This window comes from Heterodontus francisci, chromosome 27 (assembly GCF_036365525.1).
Source record: "Heterodontus francisci isolate sHetFra1 chromosome 27, sHetFra1.hap1, whole genome shotgun sequence".
Lineage (NCBI taxonomy): Eukaryota > Metazoa > Chordata > Chondrichthyes > Heterodontiformes > Heterodontidae > Heterodontus > Heterodontus francisci.
Window position 1 is genome coordinate 12,781,354 of NC_090397.1, and position 20,363 is coordinate 12,801,716.

The window sequence follows — 20,363 nt, forward strand, 5'->3', positions numbered from 1 at the left end:
GGGGGGGACGTGGGTTGTTGGGGGTGATTGAGGAGTGGCCAAGTGTATCACAGAGGGAATAGCCCCTTTAGAATGCTGAAAAGGGAGGGGAGGGGAAGGTGTATTTGGTGGAGGCATCATATTGAATGTGGCGGAAAATGATCCATTGTATGTGGAGGCTGGTGCAATGGAAGGTGAGGGAAAGGAGAACGTTGTCGTAGTTTTGGGGGCAGGGGAAGGGGTGAGAGCAGAACTGCAGGAAATGGGATGGACAAGGTCGAGGGCCCTGGTGGGGGCATTCCTCGGTTGAGGAAAAAGGAAGATATATTAGATGCACGGGTATGCAAGGTGCCATTGTCAGAATAGATGCGACGGAGATGGCAAAACTGGGAGAAGGAAATAGATTGCTTACAGGAAGTGGGATGAGAGGAAGTCAGGTTAGCTGATGGAGGGACATAAGTAGGTCTGAGAAAAAGAATATTCCACTATTCTACAAAAAAGGCAAACATAGCTAGGACCTAAACAGGCTCCCATAGCAACACATTTTATTTGGAGGAAGTGAATGGAGTCAAAGAAATAGTTGTTCCATGTAAAATAGGTTCAGCCAGGCAGAGGAGGATAGCACTGGATGGGGACTAGTTGGACCTCTGTTCAATGAAGAATCAGAGGGCAATCGGGAAGAAGCTACTTACCTCACCTTGTTAGCTGTTAAGAGTTTAGCTGACCTTTGACGCTAACTAAAGCTGGCTGATGAAGACAAATCTTCGAATTTCAGGAGCCATTGTTTGTTGCACGTGTCATCTATGATCTCCTGTTTTTCTTCGTCGTCATCATCATTGTCCTAAACTTGATCTTTGGTGTTATCATCGACACATTTGCTGATTTGAGAAGCGAGAAACAGAAGAAAGAAGAGATCCTCAAGACAACTTGTTTTATCTGTGGTAAGTTAACATTAGCAGTTAAATTCTAGTTCCTATTTGCTTCAGTTGGTTTCATATTACTGGTTGTGGGTTCAAGCCCCACTTCAGAGACTTGAGCACTTAATCTAAGTAGACATTTCAGAGCAATACTGAGGGAGTGCTGCACTGTTGGACATGCCACCTTTTGGATGAGATATTAAACAGTAGTGGACATAAATGATCCCATGGCACTATTCGAAGAAGAGAAAGTGAGTTCTCTCTAGTGTCCTGGCCAATATTTATCCATAGAAAATAGGAGCCTGCTCCGCCATTCCTTATGATCATGGCTGATCATCCAGCTCAGTAACCTGTTCCCGCTTTTGCCCCATACCCTTTGATCCCTTTAGACCCAAGAGCTATATCTAACTCCTTTTTGAAAACATACAATGTTTTGGCCTCAACTGCTTTCTGTGGTAGCGAATTCCACAGGCTCACCACTCTCTGGGGGAAGAAATTTCTCCTCATCTCAGTCCTGAAAGGTTTACCCCGTATCCTTAGACTATGACCCTTGGTTCTGGATTCCCCCACCATCGGGAAAATCCTTCCTGCATCTACCCTGTCAAGTCCCGTTAGAATTTTATAGGTTTCTATGAGATCCCCCCTCACTCTTCTGAACTCCAGCGAATATAATCCTAACCGACTCAATCTCTCCTCGTACGTCAGTCCCACCATCCCAGGAATCAGTCTGGTAAACCTTCGCTGCACTCCTCTATAGCAAGAACATCCTTCCTCAGATAAGGAGACCAAAACTGCACACAATATTCCAGGTGTGGCCTCGCCAAGGCCCTGTATAATTGCAGCAAGACAATCCTGCTCCTGTACTCGAATCCTTTCGCTATGAAGGCCAAAATACCATTTGCCTTTTTTACCGCCTGCATGCTTACCTTCAGCGACTGGTGTATGAGAACACCCAGGTCTCGCTGCATATTCCCCTCTCTCAGTTTATAGCCATTCAGATAAAAATCTGCCTTCCTGTTTTTCTACCAAAGTGGATAACCTCACATTTATCCACATTATACTGCATCTGCCATGCATTAGCCCACTCAACTTGTCCAAATCACCCTGAAGCCTCTCTGCATCCTCCTCACAACTCACCCTCCCACCCAGTTTTGTGTCATCTGCAAATTTGGAGATATTACATTTAGTTCCCTCATCTAAAGCATTAATATATATTGTGAATAGCTGGGGTCCTAGCACCAATCCCTGCGTTACCCCACTAGTCGCTGCCTGCCATTCGGAAAAGGACCCATTTATCCCTACTCTTTGTTTCCTGTCCGCCAACCAATTTTCTATCCATCGCAATACACCACTCCCAATCCCATGCGCTTTAATTTTACATGCTAATCTCTATGTGGGACTTTGTCAAAAGCCTTCTGAAAGTCCAAAGAAACCACATCATATTGCTACTTGTGGGACCTTTCTGTGTGCAAACTAGCTGTTGCATTTCCCTACATTACAGCAGTGACTACACTTCAAAAGTACTTCCAAAGTACTTTAGAACCAATGGACAACGTGATATCATGAAAAGCGTTACATAAATGAAGGTGTCTCTCGTATTTCCTATAAGTGTCACATGCCTTTCCTGTGTCGCATGTGCTTCCTGTAAGCGTCACAGGCCCACATCACACTCTCACTTGCCATGAGTTAATGGTAGGGAGATCTATAAGTTGGCATTTGATAAGGTTCCACATATGAGACTGTTAACAAAGACAAGAGTGTGTTAAATTGGAGACAACCTATTGACATGAATAGCGACTTAATTAGGACGTAGGATACAGTGAGTAGAAATAAAAGGTATGTTTTCCGATCACTAAAAGCTAGTGGACAGGTGCAAGGCCAACATTTCATTAGCCTTTTATCTCAAGCGAGCTGGAATACTAAGGGCTGGAGGTTCTGTTACTGCCGTACAGATCTCTGGCTGGACCCCACGTAGACTACTGTGCATATCAAGAAGGATATATTGGCATTGGGGGAGGTACAGCACAGATTCAACAGAATGATGCAGAGCTAAAAAAACAAGGTTAAATTAAGAGGACAAGTCGCATAGACTAGGTTTGTATTCCCTTGAATGTGGGAGATTAAGTAGTGAACTAATTAAGTTGTTTAAAATGATTAAGGAAGTTGATAGGAGACATGGAGGTGATGTCAGGAAGCACTTCTTCACACAAAGGGTTGTGGAAATCTGGAGTTCACTCCCCAAAAGGTTGTTGAGGCTGGGGGTCAATTGAAAATTGCAAATCTAAAATTGATAGATTTTTGTTTGGTAAAGGGTATTGGTAAAGGTTATGTACCAAGGTGGGTATTTGGAGTTTAGGTACAAATCAACCATGATCTAATTGAATGTTGAACAGGCTCAAGGGGTTGAATGGCTTTTTCCTGTTCCTATGTTCCTCTGGATATTGCCCCAAAGACGGTGTACCACTGTTTCACAATGTCCAGGAGCATCTGAGCACTACCATCCATGTTAGTGAAATTAAAGGAACTGCACACTGTCCTAATTTGCATCTCCATTTCAGTTCTGTAGTTTCTCATGAACGGAAAGTCTATCAAACAATTTTTTGAGCTCCGTATCCAGTCGATATAGAAATGAAATGATCATTTGTTTAGTTTTCTTTAATCTCCTTCTCCAGTGTTTTTAGGATTCATTTATTCTGGTGTTTTAAAGGATGAAGTACACCTTCGGCATAATAGGGAACCGATTTAATTAAGTAGTCATTCAGTGTTGAGCATCTGCAGTAAAATGGCTATATTGAAATGCATACCAAATCTATTTAAGGATCTTGCACACTCATCACTCCCATTGTATATGCTAAAGGCTTTTCCATTACTAACAGTTTTGAACTAGAGACAGTGCAGAGAGCATTTTTGGTTCTTGGCATTAGATTACACAAAGTGAGCTCACATTATAAACATCCACCCACTATATATTAAACTTTAAAGCACTGTTCACAGCATTGGTAATGCTAAACATACAAGTTCCTGTTTATTCAGCGTGCTAAGGATGAAATGAGACCATTGAACAGCTTCATTATAAGCGGGGAAGAAGCCTTTAACTGTGCATTATGTCAGTTGGACCTAACGTCTCCTGTGTGGGGTGATTCAGTTGGAATTCAGGCTTGCCACTGGGAATCTAGAATTGAGCAGTAGAAATGTTAACTCCCCTTTCCTCATTCCTCTTGAGTCGAGTTTTAAATAAAAAGAAGGACTTCCCCATGGGGCAAAAGGTATATCTGAACTTATTGGGTATAAATGCGTTTTTGATGGTGGCACAAACCATGTGTTAGTGAATTAACACCCAATATTCCTTTCCATCCTCCACTGGAAATGACTATTACAGAGTGTAAAAGGGGCTGGATTCATTATTGCCCGTTTTACATCCCCGCCTGAGATGAATTTGTTTAGATTGTTTAAAGCACCAGACAACAGTTTCCTCTAGGAAAAGCTCTACATTTCCTAACTAATCCTTAACAATGATGCATCCAGAACGTACTGGGTTTACTTCATAAAGGCTTTATTTCCAAGGGTAGGAACAGTCACATAATGACTGTCTCTCACCCCAGTTCCTCAAGCTCATTACAGTGTGGTCACAACTGTTTCCTGAATTAATTTGAGACAAGGATGATCATTATGGTTTGAACTTTCACCTTTTCTCCTTTCAAGTCTTTATCATAGGCATACCTCCACGCAGCCTTAGGATAGAAGTTAGCTGCAATAGTAACAGAAACCCCAGTCAGAATTATTCTGTACGTTGCAGAGTGCAGGAAATACACCCATGGTTAAATCTGACAAGAGTTTCTTTTTAAAACAAGATTTTACTCAATCTCCTGTGGGGCTGCACATGCAGAGAACAGACTAATTATCATCTTCAGGGAAGTGGGGTGAAAGGGTGTGGGATAATTGGTCTTGCAGACATAATTATGTACCCATTTAAAGAAAAAATGAATTCTTATGTTCACATTTATAATGGAAAATGCCCACGTAAACTTGTCATACTGTAATTACACCCTCCCACTAGCAGCTACAGCACCTGGAGTGGCAGGAAGCTGTAATCGCAGTGTGATATAAATTTGAATGTTTTTATTCATTCTCGGGATCCAGGCAGAGCTAGCATTTGTTACCTGCCCCAAGTGTCCCTAATTGAATGGCTACTTCAGACGGCAAGTTAAGAGTTTTCCATGGGTTCTATGGTTCACTGGTTGATTCCTGGGATGAAGGGGTGTCTTATGAGGAAAGTTTGAGCAGTTTGGGCCTACATCATTGGAGTTTAGAGGAATGAGAGGTGATCTGATTGAAACATATTGGATTATGAATGGGTTTGACAGGGTAGATGCTGAGAGGATGTGGGGGAATCTAGAACTAGGGATTACAGTTTCAGAACAAGGGATCTCCCATTTAAGAGAAAGATGAGGAGGAATTTCTTGTCTCAGAGGGTCGTTAATCTTTGGAATTCTCTAGCCCAGAGAGCAGCCAAGGTTGGGTCATTGAATATGTTCAAGGCTGAGATAGATAGATTTTTGAATAACAAGGGAGTCAAGAGTTATGGGGGGCAGGCAGGAAAGTGGAGTTAAGGCCACGATCAGATCAACCATGATCCTATTGAATGGTGGAGCAGGCTTGAGGGGCCGAATGGCCTACTCCTGCTTCTTATGTATATGTTTCTCCTTACTTAACTGAAATCGCTCCAAGTGCCTGTTGATTTTTTTCCTTGATTTTTGTCTCTGGATTACTCGTCCAGTAACATCACCATACCATACCCCTTTAAGAATTTGTATTAATTAAGTTGACAGACCCAAGATTTTTAATATAGTAATACATCTATTATACCTCTCTCCCTATTTCTTACCAGATTTTACATACTTTCCTCTGCTTCTTTGGTTTGCTGGATCTCATTGTCTTTATCAGACAACTCGTTCCAAACCCTGTTTTGAATGATACTTCTCTAGTGAACAAAATGCTGCATCATTGTCCATTACCAAGAATAAATACAGGAATTCAGTAATTCTGTAAAACTTTTGTGAGTATAGAAATGTATTCAAACCCCAACAAACTAACTCATAATTCCACAATAGTATTTGTATGGTTTGGCTTGATAATTCATACCTCAAATGAGGTTTATATTGTGTCAAAAGTTCTTACTCTGGCTTCATATTCTGTTAATAAGTACTTGCTATGAATTCAAATTCAAATATACTGTGCAGTAAGCGACAGCATATGTATAAGCATCAATGCTTCTCCATCAGTGGTCCCCATGCACTTTTCCTAGATTATTTTTGCATTTCCAATTATTTTTTAAATGATGTTATAGTCTCAGCAACAAAACATTACATGTTCTAGTAATCCTCTGTGTAAAAGCATTTATCCTAATTTGCCCCTTGATTCTTCGAGGCTCTCCGCACCCTTGTTACGGACTCATCGACTAGTAAAAAACTTTCACTGTTTATCCTGTCAAAAACTTTCATCACTTCAAAAATCTTTGTTGGATTTCCTCTTAATCTTTTTGGAAAAACCTCATTCTACTGCATCATCTTTGTATCTTTGCCATTGGCTCTAATAGTCATCCTGTAATGGAATGTCTAGAACAGTACACACTATACAAATTGTAGTCTTAACCAATGTCTTGCACAAACTTCCCTGCTTTTATATTCAGTGTCTCATGAACAAAATCTAGAATCTCCTTTGCCTTTTTAATGGTTTTTTTTATACCCACACTCTCAATCTTTAAAGAACTGTAAAATGTGTTAGCTTTGGCTAGTTTGGTAGATATCTGGCCTCTGAATCAAAAGATTGTGGGTTCAAGCCCCACTCTAGAGACTTGAGCTGCTGCTTCAGTACAGTACTGAGGGAGTCAGAGAAGCTGTCTTATGGATGAGACGTTGAATCAAGGCCCTGTCTGCTCTTCTCAGGTGAATGGAAAAGATCCCGCAACATTATTCAAAGAAGAGCAGGGGAGTTCTCCCATTCCTGACCAACATATATGCCACAACCAACATCACTAAAAACAAATTATCTCATTATTTATTTCATTTCTGTATCTGGGGCCTTTCTTTGTGCATATTGGCTCCTACATTCTAACAGTGACTACATTTGTAAAGTACTTCATTAGTTGTAAAGCATTTTGGGCCATCCTGTGGTCATGAAAAGGCCACTTCTAGGTTTGTCTGTGCCTCCATGCTGTTACCTCATTGTTCAGTGTATGCCCCCTTTCACAACTTTTTTTTTCTGTAAAAATGTACTCCTTTACATCTCTCTGCATTGAACTGCATCTGCCCCTAACCTATTAGCTTTTTTTGCAGTCTCCTGGTATTGAAGAGAAAGCTCATTTACAAATTCCCCTACTCACTGTCTAGTGTCAAGTTACAGAACAGTGTTACAAAGGGTCAGGATGTGGGGAAGGTGTCTGTTTTGGCTTGGAATTGAGGGAATGGAAAGAGAGAACAAACACAAATGGAAGGGAATGTTTTTTTCTCCTTTAATGAAAAAACCTCTTCTTCCATTGCTTCCACTATTAAAGTTGTCCCAATCCAGATTTATTTATTCTCCTGACATGTTATTCCAGCGATATTTTGTAAAGCTTCTAGATATTTGGAACCTAATCATAGAATGCTTACAGCACAGAATGAGGCCATTCAGCTTGTTGAACCCATGCCGTGTCTTTGCTAGAGCAACTCAGCTAGTCCCACTCCTGTCTTTTCCACATAGCCCTGCAAGCTTTTTTCTCTTCCGGTACTTATCCAATTCCCTTTTGAAAGCCATGATTGAATCTGCCTTCACCACCCTTTCTAGCCAAAGCTGACACATTGTACAACTCTTCAGTGCATTCACATGTCACTGGTACGATCTGTAAAGCTTTTTTGTTTCAATGTTCCATTTTGTTTTACTGTATAGCAGTAACAGTGTTTGTGATTTGTTACTCTTAGGGGTTCTGATTCTTGCATTTCATTTTCTCCTGATTATACTTTAGTCACTCTCTTGAATGAGTGCTCCATTCTGCTGGGATGTGACTTTTCCATTTTCCTACATCATCCCTCCTTGTGACCTTTTCTGATTAAAGTTGCCTACTAAGGACAGTCTTGTTCAGCCCACCCACTCTCAGTAGGAGCCAGATTAAGACTCCTTAAACTTATTTCCTGTAGGACTCTGAAGTGCATAGGGGACCTGGTTTATATTCAAACCCAGGTCCCAAATTGCGTGTCACAAACAGCGCATCCAACCTGTGGCCCTAAGGCTACATGGAGCTCAGGGTTGACAACCCTCCCAGATTGTCCTGGAGTCTTCCGGAATGAAAGATTGATTCTCAGGGGTTGCTCGCTGGATCATGGCATTTTCTTCACCCGTTTCACTCTGGCCAACCTCACGATTAACAGCAGGTACCCCCAGGATGCGATGCACCCCTGGTTCTTGCGCATTCTGATCCATAAAACCATGTGGTTTCTGGAGGCTAGAGAATTGTGGATATTGTATTGCCATTGTCGACCAAATGCCACAAGTAGTGGCACGTTGAGTGACCAATGGTGGGAGTGTGGGGGTGAGGCGATTGGAGGCAGTAGGTCATGGGGATAAAACCTTCTGGAATATATTTCCAACCAGATTTGGCAATGCTAATGGAATCTCCCATGCCTTGATCATCCAGCCTTTGGAGCCCAGATAACTTATTTACTTCTTCAGTACAATACTTATTTACACTTGCTCTCTGGTTTAACCAGCTCGAATTTCATGGGCCTGTAGATTTGTTTTTAGCACTGATGCCTCATTGGATAAATGCTAAATCAGATTAGTTTTGTTAGTATAAGCAACTTGAGATCTATGCAGATTAATGGGAACATAGATGTATACTCCTGAGTCCCTACAGTTCATACCTATGTGGTAAATAGAGCCAAAAGCTTAGGCACCCTTCTCTAACCCAATGCAACAAACAGCAAACATAACCAAACACCATCTCCTTTGCCTAACTGTCAGCAAAGCCAAGGCAGATTCATAAGTACGAATAAAAATGCTGCTCATGAATTCTTTTTTGTACATTTTTATTCGTAGGGCTTGAACGAGACAAGTTTGATAACAAGACAGTGTCCTTTGAGGAGCACATCAAGGTTGAACACAATATGTGGTACTACTTATACTTCATCGTTTTAATCAAAGTCAAGGATCCAACTGAATACACTGGACCTGAAAGTTATGTTGCACAAATGATCGGGGTGAGTCATGAAAGATCCAGTTAACTGTACTTGGGAATTATTAGATGGGAAAAGACCAAGGCCAACTTAGTTCATCCTGATAGTCCCATGATACAATAATGGAGTTGTTGACTAATCAGAGCAATCGGTGTCTATCAATTAGTCTTCAACGGATCCAGACATGAGGCGAGAAAAGCTCCAGTGGTTGAAAACTTTGGAAATTGTAGGTGCAAAGTCATCTGTTCCTCCCAAGCTTGCTGTACTTTCCACAGATCATAGGCAGCAATTTCCTGAACCTATTAGGGCTGATTCTTCAGGCTCACTGGCATTTTGACAGCGGTGGAGAGACCGCCCCCGCAGCCCCCACCTACCACATGCAGAAGCTGCCAGCTTCATGGAGGCGGCAGTCCAAGGGGTCACTGGAGCTCCATGGCCCAAAGGGGAGACCGTGGACAGGGAAGGCCACACCTGGAGCCCCAATGGGCCATCCAGAGGAGTCTATCTGCTTGGCCCCTCTGAATTTTAATTTGTGTTTTAAATTTGTTTCATGGGATGTGGGTGTCGCTGGCCAGGCCAGCCTTTATTGCCCATCCCTAATTGCCCTTGAGAAGGTGGTGGTGAGTGGCCTTCTTGAACTGCTGCAGTCCATGTTGGGTAGGTACACCCACAGTGCTATTAGGGAGGGAGTTCCAGGATTTTGAACAAGTGACAGTGAAGGAACGGCGATATAGTTCCAAGTCAGGATGGTGTGTGGTTTGGAGGGAAACTTGCAGGTGGTGGTGTTCCCATTCATCTGCTGCCCTTGACCTTCTAGGTGGTAGAGGTTGCAGGTTTGGAAGGTGCTACCTGAGTAGCCTTGGTGTGTTGCTGCAGTGCATCTTGTAGCTGGTACACACTACTGCCACTGTGCATCAGTGGTGGAGGGAGTGAATGTTTGTGGATGGTGTGCCAATGAAGCGGGCTGCTTTGTCCTGGATGATGTCCAGCTGCTTGAGTGTTGTTGGAGCTGCACCCATCCAGGCAAGTGGAGAGTATTCCATCACACTCCTGACTTGTGCCTTGTAGATGGTGGACAGGCTTTGGGGAGTCAGGAGGTGAGTTACTCACTGCAGGATTCCTAGCCTATGACCTGCTCATGTAGCCATAGTATTTATATGGCTACTCCAGTTCAGTTTCTGGTCAATAGTAACCCCCCCAGGGTGTTGATAGTGGGGGATTCAACTGTTGAATGTCAAGGGCAGATGGTTAGATTCACTCTTGTTGGAGATGGTCATTGCCTGGCACTCGTGTGGCATGAATGTTACTTGGCACTTTTCAGCCCAAGCCTGGATATAGTCCAGGTATTGCTGCATTTCTACACGGACTGCTTCACTATCTGAGGAGTCATGAATGGTGCTGAACATTGTGCAATCATCGGCTAACATCCTCACTTCTGACCTTATGATTGAAGGAAGGTCATTGATGAAGCAGCTGAAGATGGCTGGGCCTAAGACACTACCCTGAGGAACTCCTGCAGTGATGTCCTGGAGCTAAGATGATTGACCTCTAACAACCATAACCATCTTCCTTTGCGCTCAGTATGATTTCAACCAGTGGAGAGTTTTCCCGCTGATTCCCATTCCCAGTTTTGCTATGTCTCTTTGATGTCACACGGTCAAATGCTGCTTTAATGTCAAGAGCCGTCACTCTCACCTCACCTCTTGAGTTCCGTTCTCAAGGCTGTAATGAGCTGAGTGGCCCTGGCGGAACCCAAACTGAGCATCATTGAGCAGGTTATTGCTAAATAAGTGCCGCTTGATGGCACTGTCAATGACACCTTCCATCACTTTGCTGATGATTGAGGGTAGACTGATGAGGCGGTAATTGGCCAGGTTGGATTTGTCCTGCTTTTTGTGTACAGGACATACCTGGGCAATTTTCCACATTGCCGGGTAGATGTCAGTATTGTAACTGGAACAGCTTGGCTAGGGGCACGCCCTACCAACCTCTCCGAGGGCGCCTCAACACACCGTTCTCTGACCTGCCTCAACAGCGCCCCCCCCCCCTTTCTTGGTGGGGCTGCCAAGGCTCTGGAGCTGCCAGCCCTCTGGGCCAGATGCAATTACATCCCACTAGCTGTCTTTAATTGGAAGGCAAGCCCGGAGGCAGCCAATTAAGAGGCCTGCTCCGTGAAAATTGCTGAGCCAGTACCACTACTAGCAAGTGTGAGTTCAGGACCCCCATTTTATCCCGACATCAGGGTCCCAGCACCCAGAGGAAAACCCTGCCCCATGTCTCAAATTAATCATATACTGTATCCCAAAACTCCCTCCACATGGTGTGCAATATGACTGATGCCTTGATAATGAAGAGTTATTACTCTGCAGGCCGCTGTAACAAGTTCCTTGGTTTGACATTGTTTGTTTCTTTGAATGTAGAAGATTGAGGGTGATATAATTGAGATGGTTAAAATGATTACAGGAGTTGATATTTTTCTCTGTCTATCCTATTTCCTCTGTTGATGGCGGAGTCCAAGAACAAGGAGGCATAACCTTAAAATTCGAGCTAAGCTGTTCATGGGTGATGTCAGGAAGCACTTCTTCATACAAACAGTAGTGGGAATCTGAAGGTACAGATCAGCCATGTTCTGATTGAATGGCCTCCTCCTGTTCTTATATAGATGCATACAGTCATTATTAACACCACACTGGAGTTGAGCTCAGATTCCAGGTTAACTAACTAGGTTTATTTACAGAAATTAAGCAAGTTGGGCAGTTGCAGAATGCAAAAGCGTTATGCCCAATAACCACACTAAGTCTTATAAGTCTGCACTCCAGAGAGCAGTGAGTGTAATGAGAGTTTCTTCACCATGCTCCAGCATTTTCAGTTCCATCTCGTCCTGCATCACTCTAGTTGGCATGCTCTCGAGCATCAGTTTCTGTCTAACTGCCGCTGCAAGTCGATGAAATCCATTAGCTTTTGAACTGCCTGGAATGCAGATGAATGGAAAGTTTAACTATCCCTCTTAAACGTGCAGCAGGGAATTCCACATTGCATGTGAGCTTTAGAAAGGTTTAGCCAGCCAGCCAGTTCACACCACATTGCAGGAGCACTGAGCAGGCCGGGTATTAGTGGTCGATGTCGACTGGTTTCAGAGTTTGGCCGAAGTCGAGAAAGGATTTGGATAGGATGGTGGCCCTGTGGGAAGACGAAGGATAAAGAGACAGTACCCATTACAATTAGTTTTCTTTCAAATAAAGCACATTATTAAAGGTTCTTGTATAAGACTCTTGAGTCAAAATCTTTCAGCTGAGTCACACCAGTTGAAAACACTGAGTAGGTTTAACATTGGGAACATCTCTGCATGAATGCCTGCCTAAAGTCTTCATGTGAACCTTTTTTTTAAAACAGAATGGTGAGTGTAGCAGACTTGCGGGGAACAGGTAACTGGATGTATGCTTCCCAAAGCTCTGCACTATTGGGGTTGTTCCCTCATCTCATGTCTGGGCCTCTTGTAGACGAATTGATAGAGATTGATTGTTCTGATGAGTCAACATGTATCATGTAGTTAGTATCATGCAACTACCAGGATGGTAGAAGTTGAATTAGACAGGCCTTGATCTTTTTGTATCTAGCAATTCCTATGTTATTGTGAATGCAGAATGAACCTAATTCAGAGTAACCTGCTTTGTACAGCAACCTTTTGTACAATTTTGGGCATCAATCAACAGCACGACAACATTGTACAGATGCTTTCTGTACAAAAGTCTACTCTGAACTATCCGTTTAAAAAATAAAGTGGATACCTTGAAAATGGTTTAAAATAAGTAATTAGATGGCCATTAAAGCAGCTGAATATTAATTGTAATTATTTTTTATAACAAAGTGTAAATTCTATTTGCATTGTAAGATTTTATGACATTAGTGCAACAGGTTTATTTCTGTCGGTATTTTTCAATGTGCTATGTGATTTTGTGGAATGTGCTTTGGTTTGACACCATTGTAAATAGGCCAGGAGGTTCCCAGGTTCAGTCCCTAGTCTATACTTTGTTAACGGAACCAAACTAGGGTAGTGTGCTGTAATCATGCTACTAAGGAGGGGGCAAAACGGATGACCCCCACATGATGGGATAGGCTGCCATTGTCATTATACTCACACATGAAGAATAGCCACCCTGGGTGAACTGAAAATAACCAAACATGGGAACAAGGGTTGGCCCCTCTAGCCATTTTATTTGACCAAGGCTAATCTGTACCTCAGCCCCATTCACCCTTAGTTCCATATCCCTTGATACCATTACCTCACAAAAATCTAACTACAATTGCAGTTTTGAAAGTTTTAAATAACTAGAATTATTTCTAGGCCACTTCCTCCCTACATTTTCAGTAAGAGAAATTAAAATAATTGCACCAAATAAAAAAGGATGTTCTATCGGCCCACCTGCCCTCTCTGTTGGATGTAAAATTTCCCATGGCTCTATTCAAAGAAAAACAGACTTTTGCTTCTTTGGCTAGTGTCAAATCTGATTACATTTCTGTGAAGTGGTTTGGAAATGTATCTAGGTTCAAGATGCTATATAATTGCAAGCCCTTTCTTTCTTATGGAGTTATCGAATAATCATTATAAATTTACGACGCTAATTAGGACATAAGTTTATCACAACAGTGACTGCAATTAAAAAATAGTTAATTGGCTGTAAAGCCTTTTGAGATGTCCCAAAGTCATTAAATGCTTCTTTCTTTCATGTCATGCTTTCTTTAGGTAATTTAGGTCAAGTATACAATTCTATCCAACAAAAAAATCTCTGCTCAGTTCTCAAATCTTACTGAAGGTAGGACTAATTTCCATGATTGATTACAGGAGAAGAACCTGGATTGGTTCCCTCGGATGCGTGCCATATCATTGGTTAGTAACGAAGGCGATAGTGAACAGAACGAAATCAGAAGTTTGCAAGATAAGTTGGAATCAACCATGAATCTGGTGGTACAACTGTCCGGACAGCTTTCAGAACTGAAAGAACAGGTAAAGAAACAATATAAATTCTGCTCAGTGTTTCTGGGACTCTGCTACTCTCTTTGAACAAGCTTCCTCAGTCCTCCAGGTCACTGGGGGTGGGAGGGCACCCGCATGGCAGATCACTAAATTGGCAAGAAAATCCTCTTGCTCAACTGCAAACTATGAGGGTAAGTTGTACCTCCACCGTCTGGGCAATGCTTTGGGGGATCAGATCAGCCACCCATTGTTGAACCTGCCCAATTGTCATTTAGTTGGTTTCAGTGAGATTAAAATTAGATTCTTCAACAGCTGAGGGATTGTTTACCCCAGATTAATACCAATGTTGACCAGCAGGCACCTTTGATAATGACAGACTTGGGGAAATTCATGCCACAGATGTATTACACCCTCAGATTGTTTCCACTGATTGAGGAGTTAGACAAGATTGTGTTTGCAATTGAAACAGAGACCATGACAAAATTGAAGAATAGGTTAGGTAGGTGGTTGAAGGTAAAAGGATATGGGATCAAGGAGCGCATATGGGGTAAGGACACTGCTGTTGTAGAAGATCAACAACATGAACTGATAGGATTGCACAGAAATTACAGTTGTTCAACCCAATCAGCTAAAGACAGCAAGAAGAGTAGATTGGAGCTCATTTATAGATACAGTATCCAGAATATGAAGGTTTTTGATCGAGCAGATATGGAAAAACAGTTTCCACTGACAGGAAGTTTGGTAGCCAGGGGATATAGGCTTAAGATACTTGGCAAAAAAGGCAGAGGGAGATGAGGAGAAGTTATTTTATGCAGAAAGTTATTGTGATCTTGAATGGATTGCCTGAAAGGTTGATGGAAGCAGATTCAATAGTAACTTCCAAAAGGGAATTGCCCTGGTTAGTATCTGAACACCATACTTAGGAAGGATGTGATGGCCTTGGAGGGAGTGCAGCATAGATTTACCGGAATGATACATGGACTCCAAGGATTAAGATAAAAAGAGAGATTTTTTTAAAAACTAAGGTTTTATTCCTTGGATTTTAGAAGGTTATGGGTGATTTGATAAACGTTTTCAAGATATTAAGGGAAACAGGGCCAGATCAAAGAAACTATTTCTGCAAGTTGGGGAGCCTAGGACTAGGGGGTATAATTTAAAAATTAGAGCCAGACTTTTCAGCAGTGATATCAGGACACACTTCATTATAGCGGAAGTTTGGAACTCTTCCACAAATGGCAATTGATGCTAGATTGATAGATTTTAGTTTCCAAAAGGTATTAAGGGATATGGGGCAAAGGCGGGATTATGGAGTTAGGTCACATATCAGCCATGATCACATTGAATGGCGGAGCAGGCTCGAAGGGCTAAATGGCCGACTCCTCTTTCTATGTCCTTATAAATACTTGACAAGGTAAAAAATTGCAGTGCTATGGAGAAAGAGCGGGGGAGAAGTGCGGGGGTGGGGGGGATCAGGACTAATTGGGAAGCTTTTTCCAAGAGCTGGGACAGGCATGATGGGCCAAATGGCCGCTTCTGTGTTGTATGATTCTATTTTGATACGGGTTTTTATTTTATTTTACAGATGACCGAGCAAAGGAAGAACAAACAACGACTGGGATTTCTTGGACCAAACACACCTCACGTGAACCATCATGTGGCAGCACATTGAGGACTAGTGACTTTGGCATTCAGCACAGAGTTCCACGAAGTCATGTGATAGGGACAAATTATGCTCGTTGTTGAGATCCTATTTCTGTATTTGAAAAATGCCTTAATAACTGGATAGAAGGACTCAACGGCCTGCCATAAAATCCATCATAGGGATGTTCTCAGTATATTCCTACAAGTGGCCTTTCTGCTGGTGCATTCATGCTTATTCACCCTGCATTCCAAACTTCCTGTTCATAATTCTCATGCATTTCCTGCACTTCATGTCCATATTCAAAATACTCAGCATTGTTGTCTCACTTCTGATTACAAGATGGTGACCATTTTAAATTTTATTTTATTCATTCTTGGGATGTGGGCATTGCTGGCATTTATTTCCCATCCCTGGTTTCCCTTAAGATGGTGGTGGGCATCCTTCTTGAACCTCTGCCATCTTTGTGGTAAAGGTGCTCCTGCAGTGGTGTTATGTAGAAAGTGGTGCAGGCCACAGGTTTGCTGCTAAAGAAACCTTGTCAAAATGCTGCAGTGCATTCTGTAGATAGTACGCAATGCAGTCTGGTACATGGTAGTTGGGTTTAAGTTAGTTGCTGAGGTGCCAATCACCTTTGCATTTGCCCTGGATGGTGTCGAGCTTCTTGAGTGTTGTTGCAACTACACTCATCCAGGCAAGTGGAGAGTATTCCATCACAGTCCTTACTTGTGCTTTGTGGGTGATGCAGATGCTTTAGGGAATCAGTAGGTAATCAGTTTACCACAGAATGCCCAGCCTCTGACATGCTTTAGTAGCAAAGGCATTTATATGATTGGCCAGTTGAGTTTCGGGTTAGTAGTGAATACCCAGGATGTTGACACGGGTATCTCGGTGATGGGGAGTGTCATGGAGAAGGTGGTTAGGCTTACTTTTGTTGGAGATGGTCATTGTCTGGCACCTGTGTGGCGCGAATGTTACTTACGACTTATCAGCCCAGGCCTGGATGTTGTCCTGCATGTGGGCATGGGTTGCCTCAGTACCTAGGCAATTGTGAATACAGCTGAACACTGCAATCATCACCAAAGAGGCTATCAATGAAACAGCTGGAAATAGCTGAGCCTTCAATTTTGCAATGAGGACCTCCTGAACTGATGTCCTGGGGCTGAGATGATTGGCCTCCCAACAAGCACAATCATCTTCCTTTTTGTTAGGTTTGATTCCAGCCAGTGGAGAGTTCTACCCCCACACCAGCCCCTCCACACCGCCACCCCCCCACCCCACCAAGCACAATTTCCCATTGACTTCAGCTCCTCGACGCTTCACTCAGTCAAATGCTGCCTTGATGTCAAGGGCAGTCTCTCTCATCTCACTGTTCTGTTCTTTTATCCATCTTTGAACCAAGGCTGTAATGAGGTCTGGAACTGAGTGGTCCTGGCTGACTCCTTCCATCACTTTTGCTGATGATTGTGAGTAGTTTAGTAGGGCGATAATTGGGCAGGTTGAGTATCTCCTGCTTTTCATGGGCAGGACATACGTGTGCGATTTTCCTCTTTGTCCGGTAGATAACTGTATTGTCGCTCTCATGTAATAGCTTAGCTAGGGGGGTAGCTAGTTCTGGAGCACAGGTCTTGAACACTACAGCTGGGATGTTGTCAGGGGCAATAGCCTTTGCTCTATCCTATGCATTCCGTGATTTCTTGATATCACATGGAGTGAATTGAATTGACCAAGGACTGGCATCTGAGATGGTGAGGACCTCAGGAGGAGGCCAGCAATTCTGTTGAAGATGGTTGCAAATGCTTCTGCCTAGGCTTTTGCACTCATATGCTGGATGCCGCCATTGTTGAGGATGAGGATATTCATGGAGCCTGCTACTCCTGTTAATTGTTTAATTGTCCACTACCATTGACAGCTGGATATGGAAGGGTTGCAGAGTTTTGACCTAATCTATTGTTTATGGGTTTGTGAAGCTCTGTGTACAGCATGTTGCTTCCACTCTTTAGCATGCCTGTAAGCTGTGTTATAGCTTCACCAAATCAGCATCTCATTTCCAAGTACACCTGGTACTACTCCTGGCTTACTCGTCTACACTCCTCATTGAACTCGCGATGGTCGCCTGGCTTGATGATAATGATGAAGTGAGGGATATACTAGGTTATGAGGTTACAGATTGAGGTGGAATGCAATTCTGCTGCTGCCCCACATTGCCTCATGGATGCCTAGGTTTGAGCTGCTAAATCTGTTCTTAAACTATCCCACTTAACACGGTGGTTGTGTTCCTGTTCGTAATCCTCATGTGTTTCCTATACTTTGTGTCCATAGTTAAGATACGTAGCTTTGGTTTCTCATCATGGATTACAAGATGGTAACCGTAGAGCATTGAAGCAATTTAGAAGGACACTCACGTGGTCAAAGGCCTGTCTTTAATGTCTATCAGAGGGATATTCTCAGTGCATTCACTTGCATGACCTTCTTGGTGATGCCTTCATACTTGCCATAAACCTCATGTGTTTCCCACAGGATGAGTACAAGCTTTCTTTGCAATTGATGTGATTGTGGTGTTTAGAACGATAAAAAAAATTTGATAGGGTAGATACAAAGAAACTAGCCCCACTGATGGGGGAATCTGGAATCAGAGGACACAATCTTCAGATTAGAGCTCGACCATTCAGGAGTGACATCTGGTGCACTCTTTTCACCCAAAGGGTAGTGGAAATCAGGAGCTCTCTCCCACAAAAGGCTGAAAGTGCTAGGTCAGTGAAAATTTTCAAGACTGAGATTGATAAATTTTTGTTGGATAAGGGCTTTGAAAAAACGGGTAAATAGAGTTGAGGGTGCAGATCAGCCATGACCTAGTTGAACAGGCTGAATGGGTTGAATGGCCTACTCCTGTTCCTATGTTCAGTCCTCTATATTGCACATCTTGTAATGAACTGTGAGACAAGAACACAGAGTATTTTGACCAGAATAACTGGAGTCTATAAAACAGTCACACATTGCTGAATATTTGATTCCTGGGACAACTGGACCAATAAGTATGAGTAACTTCAGCCAATGTGCAGCTTCACCTTGTACATATTTGAACTGTGGTATAAAACTTATTTTGGGGATCAAAATGGTTTGATTGAAAGGGAGAGGGAGATAAGTGGAAGGAATAGCAAAGAATGATTCATGTTCTGACATCAAGGAATATAATCTAGATGGGGGTTATCAGAACGCAGTGAATTATACAGCTATGCTCCTGGGCCTCGACTACAGAGCTTGACTAAAGACACTTTTTTGTTCTTTTAAAACCACTTTGAATGTATCTAACCTTTTGATGTCATCAAACTTGTAAAGGTACTAAAGCAAAAAAGTATTTTTATACTCTAAAACCAATTGAGCTACAAAGGATGTATGACATTTAAAAGATGAATTTTGTACATTAATGGTGGAAATCACTGAGATATTTTGCTGCATCAATGTTTGGTATTTTTTTTTAATGTATTTATATGGTTTTAATTTGAAAATCTTGCATGAACTGCAAAATAGAGGCAATGGAAATCTCCAATTAAATCATCATTACAAAGCCTTTTTAACTGGTATTATTTGTATGGCCTTTGTTAAAAGAGGCGAAGGTCTTAATTCGTTCTGACTTTATGATGTGTTTTTATCTTAAACTAATAAAGCTTATCTTTTTTAGTGAACAGGAGTATTTAATGAATGGTCACAGCCTGGCTATTGCTGCAGTTGTGCTATTGATGGGCTAGCATTGATTTTTGTTTTGAAGGTTATAAGGCAGTCATACTTCTCCGATTTTCAATACATGAGCTAGCAAATCCTGCACAGCAGGCCATCCAATGACACAAGAAAAAAGGCAAATCATCCTCTTAATCAACCATGAATTGCTGTTAGGAGGTTTTTTGAACAGCTGAAATACGCCTGAAGATCAGAACCAGCTCCTAACCAAGTTAAACAAAGAGGCCTGAAATAATGAGGAAAACTAGTTTACTGCCCAAGCTTGGAAAACACTGGCCTACCCCTGCTCCTAATTCATATGTTTGTACTGTGAGGATGAGGGGACGGCAGGCTCACCCTTCATGGAACTGATGGCTACTCTCCAGGGGGAGGAGGTGGAGACAGGAACAGGAAGCCATCACTATGGTTGATATAGATGATTAAGTCGTTGGCCCTGTGGCCTCTTAAAAGGAAAGGAAGACATGCATTTATACATCATCTTTCGTGACTTCAGGATGTCCCAAAGCACTTTACAGCCAATGAAATACTTTTGAAGTGTAGTCACTGTTGTAATATAGGATTTTTGAAGTAGAATTGCAGTAAATTGGTGAGCCAGATTATAGGGACTGAGATTGAAGGGCAATTCCTTCTGTGTTGGCCTGCATCAGAGATATTGCCAGAGAGCCAACATGTGTCTCATCTATTTGTCTTTACATAGGATATGTGGAATAATGTTTGTTCCAATCCTTCTCAAAACCGCTCATCACTCTTTTTCTCCATGTATATTGTGTTAAAGAACAAAGAAAATTACAGCACAGGAACAGGCCCTTCGGCCCTCCAAGCCTGCGCCGATCCAGATCCTCTAAACATGTCGCCTATTTTCTAAGGGTCTGTATCTCTTTGCTTCCTGCCCATTCATGTATCTG

The 20,363-nt window shown here is 42.4% G+C and overlaps 1 protein-coding gene across 2 annotated transcripts in view; it reads left to right on the forward strand.

Annotated features, from left to right (window-relative positions):
* Positions 1-19,406, forward strand: part of itpr2 (inositol 1,4,5-trisphosphate receptor, type 2) — a 308,108-nt gene extending 288,702 nt beyond the window's left edge. For both annotated transcript variants that reach the window (XM_068058832.1, XM_068058834.1), the window contains exons 54-57: positions 755-920; positions 8,970-9,130; positions 13,950-14,111; positions 15,664-19,406. In XM_068058832.1, coding sequence (XP_067914933.1) covers positions 755-920; positions 8,970-9,130; positions 13,950-14,111; positions 15,664-15,750 — 576 coding nt within the window. In that variant the 3' untranslated portion in view covers positions 15,751-19,406. The remainder of the gene's footprint in view (positions 1-754; positions 921-8,969; positions 9,131-13,949; positions 14,112-15,663) is intronic.
* Positions 19,407-20,363: the final 957 nt, after the last annotated feature.